The sequence below is a fragment of the Loxodonta africana genome, chromosome 15 (assembly GCF_030014295.1).
Source record: "Loxodonta africana isolate mLoxAfr1 chromosome 15, mLoxAfr1.hap2, whole genome shotgun sequence".
NCBI lineage: Eukaryota > Metazoa > Chordata > Mammalia > Proboscidea > Elephantidae > Loxodonta > Loxodonta africana.
The window spans coordinates 78,763,491-78,782,263 of NC_087356.1; the positions used below are offsets into that span (position 1 = coordinate 78,763,491).

General features: G+C 49.3%; 3 protein-coding genes across 5 annotated transcripts in view; all 3 read right to left on the bottom strand.

Annotated features, from left to right (window-relative positions):
- Positions 1 to 742: 742 nt before the first annotated feature.
- Positions 743 to 7,352, bottom strand: TMEM25 (transmembrane protein 25). Of its 2 annotated transcripts, none has more exons than XM_010597915.3 (8): positions 6,958 to 7,352; positions 6,384 to 6,695; positions 5,583 to 5,873; positions 5,250 to 5,381; positions 4,901 to 4,931; positions 4,651 to 4,751; positions 4,423 to 4,509; positions 743 to 4,277 (listed from the first exon to the last, which is right to left on the bottom strand). In XM_010597915.3, exons 1-8 carry the CDS (start codon positions 7,025 to 7,027, stop codon positions 4,204 to 4,206), a joined length of 1,098 nt encoding a protein of 365 aa, XP_010596217.1. In that variant the 5' UTR covers positions 7,028 to 7,352; the 3' UTR covers positions 743 to 4,203. The 2 variants fall into 2 exon arrangements, with proteins under 2 accessions (XP_010596217.1, XP_003418219.1); XM_003418171.4 differs by having other exon boundaries at positions 4,423 to 4,512.
- A 127-nt stretch (positions 7,353 to 7,479) lies between these two features.
- On the bottom strand, positions 7,480 to 13,832 carry TTC36 (tetratricopeptide repeat domain 36). Its single transcript, XM_064268332.1, has 4 exons — positions 12,939 to 13,832; positions 10,676 to 10,864; positions 7,921 to 8,176; positions 7,480 to 7,822 (listed from the first exon to the last, which is right to left on the bottom strand). Exons 1-4 carry the CDS (start codon positions 13,051 to 13,053, stop codon positions 7,480 to 7,482), a joined length of 903 nt encoding a protein of 300 aa, XP_064124402.1. The 5' UTR covers positions 13,054 to 13,832.
- A 125-nt stretch (positions 13,833 to 13,957) lies between these two features.
- KMT2A (lysine methyltransferase 2A) overlaps positions 13,958 to 18,773 on the bottom strand; it is a 76,866-nt gene continuing 72,050 nt past the window's right edge. For both annotated transcript variants that reach the window (XM_064268997.1, XM_064268996.1), the window contains one exon: positions 13,958 to 18,691. In XM_064268997.1, the coding sequence (XP_064125067.1) occupies positions 18,416 to 18,691 (276 nt within the window). In that variant the 3' untranslated portion in view covers positions 13,958 to 18,415. The remainder of the gene's footprint in view (positions 18,692 to 18,773) is intronic.

Below are 18,773 nucleotides of genomic sequence, written 5' to 3' on the forward strand. Positions count from 1 at the left end.
ATTGTTCCAGCTTACGTACAAATTCACCCTAGAGACAGACTTAGGAACAGAACTTGTTAGCAATCTGGGGACTGCCTATATAAACAAAGCTGTGCATCAGTCGCCACTATCTAATTCCAGAACAATTTCAGCACCCTTAAAAAAATTCCATATTCATTAGGAGTCACTCCCTATTCTTCCCTCTCCCCAACCCCTGGCGAACAATCTACTCTCTGTCTCTATAGGTTTACCTCTCCCGGACATTTCATATAAGTGGAGTCATACAACATGCGTTCTTTTCGTCTGGCTTCTTTCAATTAGCAGAATGTTTTCAAGGTTCACCCATATTGTAATTTGATGCGTCTTGACAAATGCATATAATTGTGTAACGATCAAGGGTTTCTTTATCTGCATTTTCTGGGTAAAGAGTCAAACTTTCATCGAATTCTCCAATGACTGTGTGATTCAACAAAGGAACAAGGAACCCTTGATCTAAGGGATGTGTATAGAGACTGGTACATTAGTTCGAAAGGTCACCCTAGCAAACATCTGTTAGGGAGGAGAGATTTGCCAGAAAGAGCGAATCTTTCTGCTAAAACAAGACTGAGAGTGCAGCTGAGAGGAGGACAGGACTTGTAACCTTGCCTAAGCAGCATCAAAGAAGGGCTTCCAGGACCTCCGGAAGGAAGTAGTCAATGGGAGTCGAATGCCAGTGAGGCATTCTTGCTCTTAAAATTTCTGGAGCAACACAGGAGCTCACATGCGAAATTAGTAGAGGCCAGGACCACGTTCCTCTGAGGAGACTGAGGCCGCCTTAGCCCTCCCATGGAAGAGGACCCTGAAGGAGACAGAGGTGAGGGAAGGACACGGGCAGGAAACCCCCAAAACTATGCAAGCCAAGCCAGTCTGTGGAACATAAATCTGCCCTCAAAAAAACTCATTCCGTTTCTGGCCTTTTATCCCCTCATAGTCCCCCAGCTTTATGGATTGAATTGTGTCCCTCAGAAATATGTGTTGTAAGTTCTAACTCCTATACCTGTAGTTGGAGCCCTGGTGGTGTAGTGGTTAAGAGCTTAATTGCTAACCAAAATGTTGGCCGTTCAAATCCACCAGCTGCTCTTTGGAAACCCTATGGGGCAGTTCTGCTCTGTCCTATAAGGTCGCTATGAGTTGGAATCGACTCAACAGCAAGGGATTTTTTTCTGTATGTTTGTACCTGTAGTTATAATCCCATCTGGGAATAGCGTTTTCTTTGTTATGTTAATGAGGCAGTATTAGTGTAGGTGTGTCTTAAATCTATCTCTTTTGAGATATAAAAAGCAGATTGAGTAAGCAAGCAGGCATCAAGGAGGAAAGATAGATGACAAACCACATGAAGATCGTGGAGAGCCAACAGAGAGAGAAACCCTTCCCCTAGAGCCGGCACCCTGAAGTTGGACTTCTGGCCTCCTAACTGTGAGACATATTGCACTGGGCAAATCTGCTGCAAGACCTCTTTAAAGTGTTAAAAAGCAAGATGTCACTTTGAAGACTAAGTTGCTCCTCACCCAAACTGTGGTGTTTTCAATCACCTCACATGCATACCAAAGCTGGGCAATGAATAAGGAAGACTGAAGAAGAATTGATGCCTTTGAATTATGGTGTTGGTGAAGAATACTGAATATACCATGGACTGCTAGAAGAATGAACAAATCTGTCTTGGAAGAAGTATAGCCAGAACGCTCCTTAGAAACAAGTATGGAAAGACTTCGTCTCATGTACTTTGGACACATTATAAAGAGGGACCAGTCCCTGGAGAAGGGCATTATGCTTGGTAGAGGGTCAGTGAAAAAGAGGAAGACTCTCAAGGAGATAGATTGACACAGTGGCTGCAACAATGGGCTCAAAGATAGTAATGATTGTGAGGATGGCACAGGACCTGGCAGTGTTTTGTTCTGTTGTATGTAGGGTTGCTATGAGTGTCTTTGGCATCTAGCACTGCTTTAACGGAAATACAAGTAGATGGCTTTAACAGAGAGAAAATTTCTCACAGTCTAGTAGGCTAGAAGTCCAAATTCAGGGTGTCAGCTTCAGGGGAAGACTTTCACCCTCTGTCGGCTCTGGAGGAAGGCCCTTGTCATCAATATTCCCCTGGACTGAGTATGTGGCAAAGTGTATATAAGTTTTCGTGTGAGAGGCTGGCTTAATTTGTAAACTTTCACTTAAAGCACAATTAAAAAAAAAAAAAATTCCCCTGGACTAGGAGCTTCTCTGCGCAGGAACCTCGAGTCCAAAAGATGCCCTCTGCTCCTGGCATTAATTTCTCCATGGTATGAGGTCCCCAACTCTATGCTTAGTTTCCTTTCTTTTTATCTCTTGTAAGATAAAAGGTGGTGCAGGCCACACCCCAGGGAAACTCCCTTTATGTTGGATCAGGGATGTGACCTGACCAATGGTGTTACATCCCACCCTAATCCTCTTTAATCACAGGCAGAGATTATAATTTATAACACATAGGAAAATCACAAAATGGAGGACAACCACACGATACTGGGAATCAGGGCCTAACCAAGTTGGCACATATCTTGGGGGGATACAACTCAATCCATTACAATGAGTAAGAACCAACTCAATGGCACCCAGCAACGATGAGCAATTTGTTTGTTGAAGCTACCCACTTGTGGTATTTCTGTTACAGAAGCACTAGATAACTAAGCTAAGACACCCAGGAAAAATTTTTTTGAAAAATCACAGCCTAGTGGAAACTTCTGTCCCATCAAGGCAAAGGGGCTCCTATACTAGCCACAGTCCTAGGTGGCCCCACCTGGCACTCCCAACATAGACAACACCAGCCCTGCCACAGGGAACAGTGCTATTTAAGAAATAATGTCATTTCTTTTTTAAAGCCATGAGGCAAATACGGCACAACGTTAACACCCAACAGAGCTGGGTGGTGAGTACACAGGTGTTTGCCATTTTCTCCTACTTGTGAGGGAAAGATTGCATTTAAAACCCCTATTTGAAGGAATGAAACAGGGACAGGTGAGTTCACTCAGTCACGTTTATTGACATTTCTGTGTGCTCAGCACTGTCTGAGGCAGTAACACGAGAAAATTACAAAACAGGTTATCGACAAGGGAAAGATACACTCTACATTGTATTAATGTGCGATCATCTCCACGTCGCCTTTTAAAGTGTTCTTAGGTTGTTTTGGGGTATGTGGTCTCCCCTTTCTCCATGTCCCCCGAAATCTCGTGGCACTGCCAGACCGTGTGCCCACTGTGACCATCCACTAGAGAGGAGAGAGCAGGGCAGGAAGACAGGCTTCCTGCCAGTGGGGCAGCTAAGGGTTGGCAGGGCTGGGGCCCCAGCAGGGTGGGGCATTTTGAGAGGCAAACCATGAACCCGAGCGCACAGGGCACTCACAGTGCATCCTAGGAAGGCCAGACTTGGGGGAAGTCACAAAGGGGGTCTGGGTTCCTTGTCACCCCCTCCCCCATGGGATGTGCTTAAGGTGCTAACACTGGAAGAAAAGCTGCAGAGCCGCATGCCGGACCCCGCCAGACTTCTCTCCGCCCGAACTTGTGCTAATGCCAGGCCAGTGAGGAAGTCTAGTGCCCAGTGAAGAGGTGGAGAAAGTCCAGTGTATAACCCATAATGCCCACAAGGAGCCGGGGCGGGACCGAGAGGGGCAGAAAGGTATGCAGCAGAAGGGACTGGTTTGTGCTTGGCCAGTGCCCCTGGGTCAGGGGTTGGTTCCTGTGCAAAGAGCAGTTTATCCTATACAGCTAGCAAGGCCCTAAATTTTCCCCGAAGAAAGGAAGCTGCATAGCATGGGAAGGAAATCCAAGACATGCAGGGTCCTCCTGTCCCCCAACCAGGCATGCCCCCATGCCCACTGGGCAAGGTGCAGAGGAGTGCTGGCCCAAGCCAACAAGGCCACGCCACATTTGGATGGTGGGTGACATCTGAGCATACCTGGTCAAAGAGCTCCATGTGCTTGGCACAGTCATCCCAGGCAGTGGCTAACCCATGTTGGAATAAGGGGCTTAGGTCTGGCTGACAGCCTTGCAAAGGACACCTGTGTTCCCTGTGGGTCAGATCCCAGTGAAACTCATTGTGGGGATGACACAGAGGACACCCCAGCCAGGAAGGCAAGCCAAAGTGGCAGCAGTGTGGCCTCTTCATGTTGTCAACAAGGCCAAGCAGGAGGATGCCCAAGGGCCACCTGTGCCTGGCCTCCACTCACAGCCAGATCTCATCGCTGCTCACACTGGACACTCGGTAGATATAGCCCAGCATCGGGAGACGGATGAATCCTGTGATGTCAGAGATGCCCAGGGTCTCAGTGACCCTCATTCTTTGGAAGTTAGGAGACCCCTCTCTGCCCCCGGGGGACTCAGAGGCCTTTGGCACAAGCACAGGGCTGGGGAGCAGAGGAGGGCAGCAGGCCTTGCCTGGTACCTCGGCTGGTGAGGAGGCCACCAGGCTCAGGGTCCAGAAGCTCTGGCCGGCTGCTGTTCAGAGCCATTTGCCGGTCTGCTGGTTTCCCTGCTGGGTGATAAAGGGGGTGGTGACCAGGACGAGGAGCAAGCTGGCCCACACCTAGCCCCTCCTAAGCACCGAGGTGGTCTCTTTTTCTCAGAAGCAGCTTTGCGACAGCAGGGACAATTAGCAGTATCCCAAGTGTACCTCTGGAATCCGTGGTGAGGTCATTGAGCTGCAGGTTGGACGGAAGGGACATGTTCTCCCGTGGCAAGCGCACGTTGCTAAGTTTCAGGTTGTTGGAGTCGCTGCAGGGCAGACATAGGCTCGGCTACGCCCTGGCAGTGGCAGGAACAGCTTCCTGCTTTGGGGCATGCTCCAGACCTCCCAGAAATCCCAGGTTCCCCCTGGGGCCTGCATTTCAGTCTTGCCCCTCCACCCAGCCTCAGGGACTTACCTGGAGATGAGAGATGGGCGCCGGGAGGGGCCTGAGGACAAAGAAACCATGCCACTGACTCTCAATGTGTCCACCCACTCTGGCACTGCCTGATGCCCTTTCTGACCCAGGACCCTCAGACAAATGTCTCTCCAATGCCCAGCACTGACCCTGGGACCAGAGATTGGGTTCCCATTGCCTAGTCCTGTTCCCTGGATGCATGTTGCCTCATCCATGTACAGATGGAAGCCCTCTGCAATCTGTCAGTGATGATCTGCTCTGCCCAGCTCCACTTGCTGCCCTTGCTGCCCACCCCTTGCCCTGCTCACCTCCCTCAGCTACCCTCTGTCTCCAGGGGCCCCAGTCCTACCTTTGGTCTTCCGCTCTTTCCTGCAGACCAAGCAGGCCACCAAGGTGCTGAATCCCACCAGGGCGCCCAGGGCAAGCCCTCCAGCCACAACAATGCCCAGCAGTGGTACTTCCACTCGCGTGGCCAGGAGCCCTGCAGGTAATCCCTTGGTTAGATTCCAAGCAGACAGTGTCCCCAATCCCAAGACACCACAGGTGCCACTCTGTCCTCCTTGCCCAAGGTGGCTGTGGACAGTTCATCCACAAGACTCACTGAAAGGACAAACACCCCATTTCTTACTGTGACCCTGCACCCACCTGAGGCTTGGCTATGCCTGCTGCTGGCAGTGCTCACCTGGGGCTGGAAGAGAGGCAGTAGTGACACCCACATCATTGGTGGCCACCACCGAGAGGTTGTGCGCCAGGCTACGGAGCTGCAACTGAACGGTGTGGTTGGTGAGCCAGGGGTAGTTCTGGGCATCCAGCACCAGGAAGTCAGTGGTGTTGACAGTCACTGGTCCATCCTGGTCGATCCAGGTAACATTGGCAGGAGGGTTGGCACGCACCAGAGCAAAGAGGACAACCAGGAGGCCTGGGTCCTGAGCTTCCTGGTACTTGGCCCCAACCTGGGCAATCTCTGGTTTAACTGGTACAAAGCAGAAGACAACATGCTTTCACCACAACCCCTCATACTATGCCCCTTTCTTCCTAAACCCAGAAGGGAGCCTGGGGCCTGGACAGCTCTTCAGAGGGGCACTGGGAAGCAGGACAACTCGCTCTGCCAGAGCGGCAGCATTTCATAGTGACCAAGAGTATGGACATTAGAGCCAGAATGTCTGAATTCGAATCATGGCTCTGCTACTTACCAGCTGTATGACCTCAGGCACGTTATTCTCTTTGTGCCTCAGTTTCCTCATTTGTAAAATGTGAATAACAGTACAAATAACATTTGTAAAATATTCACATTTGTAAAATGTGAATAAACTCTCATAAGATTATGTTGAGGATCAAGAGAGTTAATATTTGCAGAGTGCTCAGAAAGCACCTGGCACACAGCATGTGCTGTTTGTTAAATATCCTGCTGGGCCACTTGCCCAGTGACTGCAGGGACCCCTGGGCAGAGAACCTTTCTCCTTGCCTACCTCGGGGCACTCACATTGCACGTTAAGGATGACAGAGGCGTTCGCTGACCGGCCACTGCCCAGGTCCTGCAAGGAGCAGTTCAGCTCATGTTGGGCCCTCTGGGCAGTAACAGTGAAGGTGCTGGTGCCTCTAGAGAAGGCCTCCTTGCCCACAGTCAGCAGTCTTGAGGTGCTGGTCTCCTGCAGTTGTCCATCCAGGTACCAGGCCAGCTGGGGGGTACCATGCCCCCCGGTCACCCGGCAAGTGAAGGCATGGCGCTCATTCTCTCGAAGTGCCCGCTCAGCCCAGGTCTGACCATCAATTTGTGGTGCCAACTCCCCCCAACCTGGAACACAGCAGGGGGCCTCTGGGAAGGGGTGGGGGAGGGTTGGTACTGTGCTGTGACCAGGATGAGGTCCCCTTACAGAGGCAGCAGGCCAAGAGACAAGGTTTGCTGACCAGGGACTGGCTGGGCCTTGGGTAGGTGGCTGGTGGGAACCTGGCTCTGGAGCCTGAAGTGTGTACCCACACTGAAGGTACAGGCAAGGAGGGGAGAGAGGGTGCTTGGCCCAGAGAAGTGCTTGGCCAAGGGATGAACAGGGGCATACCTGAGCTCAGAAGGGCGGGCAGGAGCAGCAGTGTGTGCGGGACGGTAGCAGAACCTGGAGGCGGTGCCATGGTGGCCCCAGCCTGGGCCCCAGGCTGCTGAGAGAAGGGGGTGGGCTTTGAGTCAGCGCAGGTGAGAGCAGACGGGCCTCCAACACTGCTCCTCCAGGTACTTACTCTCCAGAAACAAAAAGGACGGTGCACGGAAACACAGACCCACAGAGACAAAGGCAGACACGAACAACAAAGCCCCAAACCTGGACACCCTGCAGGCGCAGAGCCCCGCACTGACTCCCCAGGGGCCAGGCACAAACCCGCCAACAACGCGCAACCACGCAGCCCGGCCCAGACAGACAGAGACAGAGACAGAGACAGAGACAGAGACAGACAGACACACACACAGTCGATGCACGCGTGCCGCCCCCTCCCCCCGGGGCACCGTCCTTCTCGCGGCCCCGGTCTCTCTCCTGCCCCACTTCCCCTCCCGTTGGTCGCACTACGCCCCTCCCCAGCCCTTTAGGTCACTAGTGAGCTTGTGTCGAAGAGGAGGGGAGCGGGGACAAGGGTCCCCGCAGCAGCTGTGGCCCAGCCCCGCCCCCAGGAGCCCGGAGCGGCTCACCTGGCTCGCTCCCCGAGCGCAGCCCGAGCAACTGCTCAGGTCTGACGGGCCCCGCAGTCTGCTGCGGGGGCTCGGGCTGCGCCAGGCACGGCCAGTCGATGCCCGACCCGCGGGCCCGATGCGCCCCGCCCCCAGGGCATGCGGACGAAGCTCGCTCGCCCCCCGCGCCCCGGCCGGGCCTGGGCACGTGCAGGCTTTCCACCTGCGAGGCGCGCGCCGGCGCCAGACGCAAGGACAGGCAGAGTCGGCTGAGGAGCCAGCAGCTTTATTGGCTCGGGGCCGCCCGCCCCGCCCCGCCCCGCCCCCGCCCTCCCCCCCACCCCGCGTCCGCCGTCGCGCTCAGGGCCCGTCGCGGGTGCCGCGCAGCCGCCCCATCACGTCGGCCAGCATGCGGTTGCAGAGCGCGGCATAGGGGTTGAGCAGCACCAGCTGTCGCCGCGCGAAGGGGCTGCCCAGCCGCGCCGCACGCTCCAAGTCCCTGCGGGCGTCGTCGTCGCGGCCCTGCAGCCGCGCCAGGAGCCCGCGCTGCACGAAGCTCTGGCGGGCAGCGCGGCCCCGGCCTCCGCTCAGCGCCAGCGCGCGCTCCAGGTCCTCCAGGGCGCCTGCGGGGCGGACGGGGGCGGTTAGCGCCGAGCCTCCCGCCCACCGGCGGCTGCGGGGTTGCAGAGCCGGGGCGGGCGCCATCATCCGTGGTCGAAATTGTGGCAACGGGTCTGGGCCTTTTACTGCACAGGCGGAGATGTTTGGTCCGAGAGGTGGGTATTGTCCCCGTCACACAGATGAAGACTGAAAGAGCTGGGCAGCCTTGCTTTGGCCTGCGCAACCAGTTAGTGGCCGAGCTGGGACCAAAGTCCAGGTCCGTCCTTGCCCCTATTATTTTCCCACCACCTGATAACCAAGGCCTGGCGATCGACTTCTAAAAAAATTGGCTAGTGAAAACATGAATAGGTACATAGAGTCGCTTTGAGTAGCAACGACTCGGCACCTAACAAAAATAACCAAAAAGCAGCACTGATGGCGGAATGGTTAAGTGCTGAGCTGCTAATCGAAATACTGGCAGTTGGAACCCGCACCCAGCAGCTACGTGGGAGAAAGACCTGGTGATTTGTGCCCCTAAAGAGTACAAGCCTAGAAAACCGTACGGAGCAGTTATACTTTGTCATACGGAGTTGCTATAGTCGAAATCGACTCCATGACACCGAAAAACAACTACACCAAAACACAAAGACTGTGGGGAGGATTTTGAATGGCCAGGTTAATGAACCTGGCACATAGCAGGCAATTTAATCCACACATACGTTGTTGAGTACCTATCATGTGCAGGGCGACTGAATCTGAATCCCAAGTTCCAAAAAATACATAGTTAACTGCATAAACTATTTCTTACAATAAAGTCATTTCTCATTCTTTTGCTTTTTAGGGTTTTTTTTTTCCTTCCTATTATCTGCTTTAAAACAGCTTGTCTCTCACCTGTTTCCTAGATTCTGTTCCTCATTCTTTATAATCTAAATCATTTAGTATCTAATTTCCTTTGAAAGAAGTGTGGAGCCAGAACTGGCTTGCACGGTTTTTAATTTTTACCATTCTCATACAACAGAGTTTGGCCTCTGAACTCGGAACCTAGTGGCAGCCAGTGGGTGTCATTTGTAAGGTTTACCAGGCTGCATTTCTTTTGGGCTCTGACTCAATTCACTCTCATTCTCTAGTCTTCTAAAGAATCTGGCAGGGTGCTTGGGGAGCTCCAGCACCCTCCTGGAGCAAGACTAGTTTTCCTGTCCTGTTAATGTGTGGTTTGGTCCCCAGATGGTTGAGAAGCTCTGTGATTGCAGGGTCTTTGTTTTCCCTCAGAGGGAAACCCTGGTGTGGACGAATGGAAGGCCTATCCAGGTAGAATGGCCTCTGCATCTCTTAGGTTTGGGCTTGCAGCCTGTCCCCAATGGCCTTTATGGCCCTACCCTGGACAAGCCTGGAAAAGGGAGCCTCGGGGTTCCCCATTGTTCCACCCCCAGAATTGAGTCTAAATTCCCCAGCCTTGCATGGAGGGCCCCGGAACAACACCTCCACCACCCACCACCAACAGCAATGATCAAGTAGCTCCCCACCAGGCCTCCATGGTTTACACCTCTGCATTGGCCTGGACTCCAGCCTCCAGCATGGCCCCTTTGTCCCCTTATCCCCTCCAGCCAGAGTAACCTGAATACAGCAAGTTTGATCCAGTCACACTCCCCAGTTAAAACCCTTTAGTGATTACCCATGTTTTCAAGATACAGTCCTATCTCGGCCTGACATTCCCAGGTCTTCACCATCTGGCCCCTGCCTACCTCTGCAGGCTCTGCTTTCCATCCTTCCACCACTCCCTGGAGATCTGAAGTCTCCCATACACCTTCATGCCTACTGGGCTCTGCAGGCTGTACCTTCTCCCATTCCCACCCCTCATCCAGCTCACTCCGACTCATCCTTCAAAACTTACCCTTCAGGAGCAAGTCCCATGATGAGCCCTGTCCCTGCCCCATTAGGCTAGTATTGTAATGCTGGGTCTGTCCTACCTCCTAGATATGAGCTCCTGGAGCAGTATCATGGGGGGATTAAGAGCACCCATTCTGGAGTCCCACCTCCTGGGTTCAAATGCTAGTTCTTCCACTTTCTTACTGTATGATAGTGGGCAAGCTACTTAACTCTCCATGCTTCCGTTGCTCATCTGTAAAATGGGAATAAGAATAGTACGTACGTTTTACGGTTATGAGAATTAACTGATCAGCTTATATGCTTAGCCCAGTGCCCGGCACACAGTAAATGCTCTATAAATGCTAGCTACAAATAGCATCTCTTATCTTTGTGTCCTCAGCACCTAGTCCATTGTCACATGGTAGGCTCTCAATAAACATTTGTTAAATGAGTAAATGGAATGTAATCTCTTCTGACTTTCACAATAGCCCCATGAGACTAACAGGGCTGATAATAGATCTGTTATTCTAGAGGAAGAACACAAGCTTCAGAGGGGTTGAATGACACTCCCCCATGCCCCAGCCCTACAACCATTTCATCTCTGGTCTGTGTGTGCCAGGTCCTTCTGCACAGGCTCCACAGTGTATCTCCCTCACCTGCCACGTCTCCCTGTAGTCGCCGGGCCTGGGCTCGGTTGTTGTAGGGAGAGGCCCTCTCAGGCAGCAGGCAGATGGCTTGGCCAAACCTTTCCAGGGCTGTATTGAGGTCCCCAGCCTCTGCTGCCATCACCCCCTGGAGCTCCAGGGCCTTGGACTGCGTCAGCTGTTCTCCAGAGAAAATTCCGTCTGGGCCAGGGAAGGATCCAGGAAGGGACAGGTACGAGGTTGGGAACAAGAAGCAAAAGCCACCTCAGGGTTCAGGTGCAGTGTTTGGGGCAGGGAGAACTGAGGTCATCAAGGATGGGAGTTAGCATTGCCTAAGTGCCAAAGGGACCTGGGAAAGGGATCTTCGTTGGTTCCCCGTTGCCAAGAGAATGAAGCCCAAACTCCATAGCCTGTGTTCTGGTGCTCTCTCCTTCCACTTTTACAGCCTTATTTCTCTCTTCCCTGTTCCAGTCAGAAACATCTACTCATTTCCCAAACATATACACGTGCCTTCCCACCTCTAACTTCACCTACCCCTCTCCACTTGGCTAAATCCTTGCCCTCCTCCAAACCCCTTCTCAATTCCCAACTCTGGCATGATGACAAAAATTTATCATCTGCACTTTCCCTCAGCCACGTTGCCAACCATGTTGGCCATCTTCCTGTGTAGTCTGGATATGTGATCTGGGCTCTGGCTCTCAGTGAGTTACCTTCTTCCTGAGGGAAGGAATTTGTACCACACATCACTCCATCTCTAGCACCTAGTACAGTAGCTCATAGAAGGGCCTCAATATTTATTGATAAAATCTCCAAAGGGGGGCAAAGTAGAATCTAAACTTAAAAAAAAGAAGGGCAGGGGCAGTTGTTCATGAAGGCAATTAGCCATGCATTCCATTTCTTCCCTCTATTCCTGACTCTCCTTTTTCTGTTGTTCCAGATGAACGAATTGTTGTACCTTGGATATACTACCCCTTTGACCATGAGACCAAAGGAACTATGTGGTGCCTGGCTACCATTGCTGAGCATTTTGATCAAAAATTTTTTACAAGAATTCTGATCAAAAGGGGAAAAATACAGAACAGAATTTCACATTTTCATAGAATCCAGACTTTCTGGAGCTATTGAGGCTAGATGAACCCCTGAAACTATTGCCCTGAGACAATCTTTAAACCTTAAACCAAAAATATCCCCCGAGGTCTTTTTTAAACCAAACAATATTTTAGCTTAATTAGTAAAGAATGTCCACCTTGAGCACTGTGCCATTTTAAAGAACCATCTATATGGGATCAAATTGACAACAGCAACTTGAAAGGTTAGACAGGAACTCAGGGGGTAGTGAGTTTATGTTGACTGGGGGGAGGAACAATCTGGAAAGGGAAGGTGAAAATAGCTGTACAGTGCCACTGAGTTGTTCATGTAGAAATTGTTGAACTGGCGTATGCTTTGCTGCTTTTTTCAACAACAAAATAAAATATTTTTAAAAAAGGACCAGAAAATATTTTTGAATTGAATTATTGAATATTTTTCACTCCACAATTCAGCAATGTAGTTATTAGTGGCCCTATTTCATCAAAAACCTCTCCATTACGGACGGATGGAAAAGCCTGAGTGCACTCACTTTGTGAAAGTCTGCTCAGTGCTTGGCTTGTAATCAAACCAAACCCACTGCCGTTGAGTCAATTCTGACTCACGGTGAGGACAGAGTAGAACCGCCTCATAGGGTTTCCAAGTCTGTCATCTTTATAGAAGCAGACTGCCGTTATCTTTCTCCCGCAAAGTGACTGGTGGGTTCGAACCACCAACCTTTTGGTTAGCAGCCGAATGCTGGTTCTTTGGCTTGTAAAGGAGCTTAACAAATGCTGGTTCTTGCTTTTGTTGGAAGCTGTTCAACTGAGCCACCCCCTGCCCTGTTTTTGTCTTCCATTCTGTGCAGTGTGATAACTCTCTGTTATGACAAAGATGTGTAGTCTAACATTCCCTCCCTACCCAATACACACAAAGTTAAACTTAGATCACGGGATGAATTAAGTGGTGAGGTAATTTCAGAGGTGAGGGCGCTAAAGGACTGAGACAAATCCTGGTTTTCCCCTCTCAGCAGTGACTCCTGTCGAACCTGTCAGTGCACTCAAGATCAGCCAACTTCTTTGATTTCAATCTCAATCATATTCCCAGGGTCAGGGGACAGGAGGTCTTATAAAGCACTTCCCTCTGCTACCCTGGGGAGGCCAGAGGGCTAGCCTACGGGGAGAGCTACACTCCAAGGTCAAATGCTCACCTTCATCTGCTTCCTTCTCTGCTTCCTCTCCCAGGTCCAACCCAGCAACGTCTCCAAATGGGGCGTCAGGGTTGAAGATGGCCTGCAACACTGCCTGATCATTTGGAGTCCCCATGGTGCTGAACTCCAAAAACCAAAACGGTGGCTTAGAGTAAGAGGAAAGGAAGGAGTTTGGGACTGAGCCTCCTGCACCTGATAGAGAGGGAGGTTCCGTTTGATGACCGTCCCCCAAAAAGGAGTGTCTTCCATCTCTTGGCTGTAGGGTAAGCTCAACCCCTTCAGCCTGGGGTTAGTGGCCCTGATTCTGCCAGGATATTTACAAATGTTTCTTTCTCAACTACAACCCCCACCTTATCCCAGTAAACAAATCTACTTTTGGCCTTAAGGTGGAGCAAAGAGAAGCCACTCTCCAGCTTTTCCCTGCAATGCTTTTATTACACTCACAGATGGGGTGAAAATTGTTAGAAGCCACTGCTTGACCTCTGTTGGATAAAGGAGGCTATATAGATGGTAAGGGAACTATTCTTTTGTCCTCCCGACCCCTTTCTCATGTCCAGAATCAATTAGGTCCTGAACATCCATTAAAAAAAAAAAAAAATACTAAGGAGTAAAGGGAGAAAATATAGTTAAGCGAGCCAGAGCAGAGTAGAGCCTGAGGGAGGATAAAGGAAATGATTTACTGATTCCACCTTAAAGGACTGTGGAAGGTACTTTGCAGTCAGGTCCCAGGCCACCCCTCTCCCTGTTTTCCACCCCAGCAGTGGCCAAAAGAAAGCTCAACCATCTGCAGCAATAAACTTGACATGTTTATTAATTAAACTATCACTTAAATAAAAAAAAGTGCATAGAAAATAAACATGTTTAAAAACTCCTTTTTTTTTTTTTTACAACTATGTACACTTTTTACTTTTACATTCAGTCTTTCGTAGAGAGCTTTCAGCATTATTATTTTTTGAACTATTAAAGTATTTTCCTTCATCCCTGTCACAGGGAGTTAACACTGATGGACTTTAGACACGTTTTCCTTTTTTTTTTTTTTTTCTTTCTCTTTTTCTTTAACCAGAAGCTTGGAAGAACACAAGGAAAAAAGAAAACAAAAGATCTGTTATATGTGATAAAGTTGTCAAGAAATGTCTTATTTCTAGAAAAGAAGCTTGTCATCTGTTGAGTTCTTGAAACAATTATTCAACTACCTGTATTTACTAAAGAGACTGTTAAAAGTTCAATAAAAGAAACACCACAAGTCTATTTTCTTGGTTGAAAGACAGAACTAGAGTACCTCGGAACAAGATACCAGGAAAGCACAGAACACAATTTTCCCCTAAATGCAGGTGGTAACCCCAACATTCATAACGAAAAAGAGAGAAACAAGGAGTACAGGTACTGACTGGCAACATTCATGGGCAGAAAAAATCCAGGTGACACCATTTTCACATTTGTCTCTGATCCTGGGAATGGACCGTTACCATTCCTTTAGGGTTTGGTTGCCCCCCGCCCCCGGGGGGGGGTTGGGAATCAGAGGAATGCCAGGCTGCCATTTTCCTGCCTCTACTAGCAACTGTAACACAATCCTTATCTATAGTGTTAAGAGAATTAAAAGCCATGGACTGAGCTAGGCTTTGTTACATGGTGCATTACTATATTAGTTCCTATATATATCATATTTATATTTATTTGAAAACCAAAATGAACAAAAAAGTTGCAAGTTTTCAGAGCGTGAGACTTGACTGCTATTCATGATTCGGCACAAAACCATCTGCTCAATAACCTCGTATTGCTTTAAAACGAAGGAAATTAAACATAAAATTACACCCAGCCCTTTGCAATGACCCGCTTTTCTTTAAAATAGCAAACTTGATTTCTATTTGGAAAAAAAAAAAATCCCAAATCAAACTTTAAAGTTAACATGTGACTCGGTTTTGACCTTTAGTATTTTCAGGTATTTGATTGAAGTCAGTCCTTTAGAAAGATACATTCATTAAAAGTTTTTTTTTTGTTGTTGTGTTTTTTTAAATTTTATTTTAAATCAAGAGAGCTGCGTGGTGCTCACTGCACTGGCCGGGGGGCGACTGAGGCAGGCAGGGCGGCGGAGTGGACTCCGGCAGAGGAGTGTGGTTGGAAACTTAATAGCTGCCAAGGCTTCCCCCTTAAATCTTGTTATTGGTCTAAAAACAGGAGGGGCTGTGCTGGAGGTGGTGGACCATAAGGGAGGATGCCAAGGGACCAGATTCCGGCCACAGGTTCAGCGCCATGCAGCTATTCTAGTTACACAGTTTTCACTGGCCACCAGGAAACGCAGCCACAACAGATTCTAGCAGCAAAGCTAAAAGTGAGCTGGCTTTCTCACTGAGAACTGACCAGGTTTGCAGCTGTTACTCCTTAGGGATTTGGGATGCCCCTTGGGGGATTCTTGGGAATGACCCACCACAGTTCCTCAGTCTGCACTACTGTGCAGGGATTCCCTTGGTCACCTTCAAAACCAACTCAGAGATGTTCTGGAGATAGCTATGCCATTTTTGCCTTCTTTCCCTCTCATAGAGAAACTTTGGCTTATCCCCCAAGTAGCTGGCAGGTACACTGAAGTTTGGCAATGGACTCAAGGCTGAGCTATAGAGGAATCTCTCAGTTCTGTGGTTGACGATTAGGGGGTAGAAAGGCAAGGCAAACCATCTGCAGCTGGTAGGAGAAGGAAGGATGTGGGTTCCTCCCCTGTCCTCAGGGTTTGGGACTGGCAGAAAGAGAGTGAGGCGGGGCTCCCAGTCCAGCACGGCCTAGCAGGGCAGTATCTAGGTCTAGTTAGCTGAGTTCCCCACCCCTGACTGGCCTTTGGGTCCTTCTCAATGTGAATTCATGACCCATCAGTGCATTAATCATTTCAGTAACAAATGCAGCTAAAGTATTTTTTTTCTTAAAAAAAAAAAAAAAAGGAATAAAAGGATTTACAAAAAACCTCACACAGTGCAATAATAAAGGGAACAAGACATTGTGGGACCCCGAGGGCCACTGTATCTTGTTCATGCAAAAGGAGGAAGGGAGGTGAGGTCTGGGGAGAGTGCTTTTTCCCAGTCCCCTGCTGGCACTTCTCCATGATGACAAGGAAGTTTCTGCCATCCTGGCCACAGTGCTAGGCTCCCTGCATGACAGTGAAAACAGTGACAATGTTCCAGCAAAGCCACCAGACAAAGTTCTTAAGGTCATGGAAGAGAAGGGAACCCAGGATGGAAGGCACAGCAGAGCCACGAGTCCTGGGGCAGAGTGTCCTGGGCTGAGTTGTATTGCTTCGCTAGACTTCCAGCGGAATGGGCTTCTTGTGGCGAGAAAAGGATGCCCCACCCTCTACAGGACTCCACTGCTCTGAAACCTTGTGGCAGAGGCAGAGAAAAATCTGCTTTATCGTGAGTGGTCAGACTGTGCTTCAGTTTCAATGGGCTGCCCCAAAAGAGGGCGCAAGGAGATCAATGGGTTCTTTGCAGATATGAGGACTTGGTGGGCAGAGGGAGAGGGAGGAGGTGACCTATGAGGCAGATGGTGATGGAAAATGTCAAGTTGCCATTCAACTTGTTGGTTGCTAACTCCGAAGGTGGAAAGATCAGGGAAATGTAGAAGAGTACCACCTCTCACCACTCTGGAGCTGGAGCCAGAAAGGAGAGAGAGAATGTGGGAAAGATGAGGAGAAACTGCTGCGTCAAGACACTACTATAGCCTTTTGAGGAGCTTCAATAGCGGAAGGAGGGGAGTGGCCCAAAGGAGTTGGGTGACCTTCCTTCTCCACTTATTGTCGAAAAGCAAACCCAGGAAAGTTACTTATGTCAATAGGGCACAAACAAGCTACACACTGAACAACAAAAAGTACACCTTCCAGGCGGAAGTTGGGCAGGAAAACCAGACTTTGTGTGTACAGCTGAATATTTTCTCTAACTTCATCCTATGAAAATAAAAAATTATTAAAAACCGATCATCTTCTTTTAAATTAGGATAATACCGCGGTTTAAAAAATAGCCTTGTCATAAGTGCTTCTCCCTATGAAGTGCTTCTCATAGAAAAATATACAAAATATATTTACATTTATAAAACCTTAAATAGGAAACTGTAAACAGAACAGAGTAAAATCCAATGACTTAATTTAACAGCTTCAGGACACTGTCTTGGGGGAAGGAAGAGAAGAAACATTTGATGATGTTTTGACCACATCCTAAGGAGTAATCAGGGTAGTAGTGTTATTTAATTTGCTTTATCCATGCATTTCACACACGTGGCAGAGTCTCCTCAACAACAGGTGGTCTAGTCCCCAAGTTTTGGGCCTTGAAATCTGCTTAGTGTTCTGCCTTCAACTGGACATTGACCTTTTAAAAGTTCAGTCTTCCTATGTCTGAATAAGGGAAAATGAAAGTAACTGTGTCCTAGCAATGGGGTCCAGAGGTCACCCTGGCTGTGATACTCTGGTTGTTGCATGATCCAAATCCTATTTAAATAATCTTTTTCCTCTTCTAGAAAATCATGCTACATATATTTCTTTAAAACTCTCAGTGGAGCTTTATAAAAACTTCTCCAAATTCTGTCTGGTTATATCCAATGGCTCCTGTCCACTTCCTCACCTGGAGTGCTTACAGGCTCATGGAACTTTCTGTAGGCACGTACTATGCCCAATAGGGAGTATCCTTGAGCAGGGAGGCAATCTCCCTTACCACCCAGAAAGAAGAAAGGGAAAGCAGTGGGATGAAGGACAGGGGAAACGAAGAAAGTGGGTGAAGAGAAGGAAAGAGAGAAGGAAGCCACTCCTACTGTCAAGAAAGGTAATTGGCTGAGATAAGGCTCACGGGGATAAGACTCCCATTTAAAGCCCACAGGCTCAATGTTTTGTAATAGATTGGCACAACCCCAAGAAAGCCTTTTGTCACCCAAGGTGCTAGGAATCCTGTCTCCCAACCAGAAGTGAATCAAGTGGGAGGATACTAGTGAAATCCACCAAATCTTCTCTGTTTGTTCGACAGACAGCTACAGGCTGGGCCTGGCTGGCAAACTATCAGGTATCCAATCAACCCTTCTTTGGGGCCTTGCCTGCCCCCTCACTGATAGTGCTTGGGAAAAGGCTAAGCCAAGGCTGGCAGCTTCTCTCTGAGGAGGTGCTCACGCCAGTCCTGAGCTCAGGGCCAACCTCCCCCCATAACTAACCCTCCACAGGCTCCTTCCAGGCAAGTCAGCTAGGGACCCCATTTCCCACTTTTTAACAGCATACAATCAGAGGGGCCCCAGGAGAAAGCTGATCATGGATATTTTCTTTGAGACCTCATCTCTCTCTCCAGGTCTATGATCACATGTACAATGTGAATATGGGACATAAGGGAGCTTAGCCATCACAGAGGCCCCTCAACTGTGCCCACTCAATCCTAGAACTCCTATTTGCTGGAAAAGGCCTTCAGCATTGCTTTAGATGGCCTTGGGTCCTAGTACTCCAACACTGGGGGAGAAGAGCAGCTTTAGTTTAGGAACTTCCGGCATTTCTTGGCGCCACAGTTGCAAGGCAGCTTGTTGCTGGCATCCTCAATAGGGAACTTATAGTCGTAAGTGAGTTCCTCCCCTCGGTAGATCTTACGCATGGCAAAGATGACAATGTGCTTCTGTCCATCAATATTGATGACCCGAGAATAGCAGTTAGGCTCACAAGAGTGATTGATGAAGCGTGCAGCGTTTCCATGCATGGTGGCATCCACTACCTCTGAGTCATCGATTCGGAACATGTAGCAACCAATGCCCTGTACAGGCAGGAAAGAGGAGAACTTGTTACCTTCCTCAGCCTCTTTCTGATATGACCTACAGCTGCTGATGAACAAAGTT

Bases quoted from the DNA above. Each gene is read 5' to 3' on its own strand.
- TMEM25 (XM_003418171.4), bottom strand. From the start codon at position 7,027: ATGGCACCGCCTCCAGGTTCTGCTACCGTCCCGCACACACTGCTGCTC. The intron at 4,932-5,249 runs GTAGGACTGGGG...CTTTGTCCTCAG, and splicing joins GAAAGAGCGGAAGACCAAAG to GCCCCTCCCGGCGCCCATCT. The intron at 4,752-4,900 runs GTAAGTCCCTGA...TCTGCCCTGCAG, and splicing joins CGCCCATCTCTCATCTCCAG to CGACTCCAACAACCTGAAAC.
- TTC36 (XM_064268332.1), bottom strand. From the start codon at position 13,053: ATGGGGACTCCAAATGATCAGGCAGTGTTGCAGGCCATCTTCAACCCT. The intron at 10,865-12,938 runs GTGAGCATTTGA...TCCCTGGCCCAG, and splicing joins AGAGAAGGAAGCAGATGAAG to ACGGAATTTTCTCTGGAGAA. The intron at 8,177-10,675 runs GTGAGGGAGATA...TCCGCCCCGCAG, and splicing joins ACTACAGGGAGACGTGGCAG to GCGCCCTGGAGGACCTGGAG.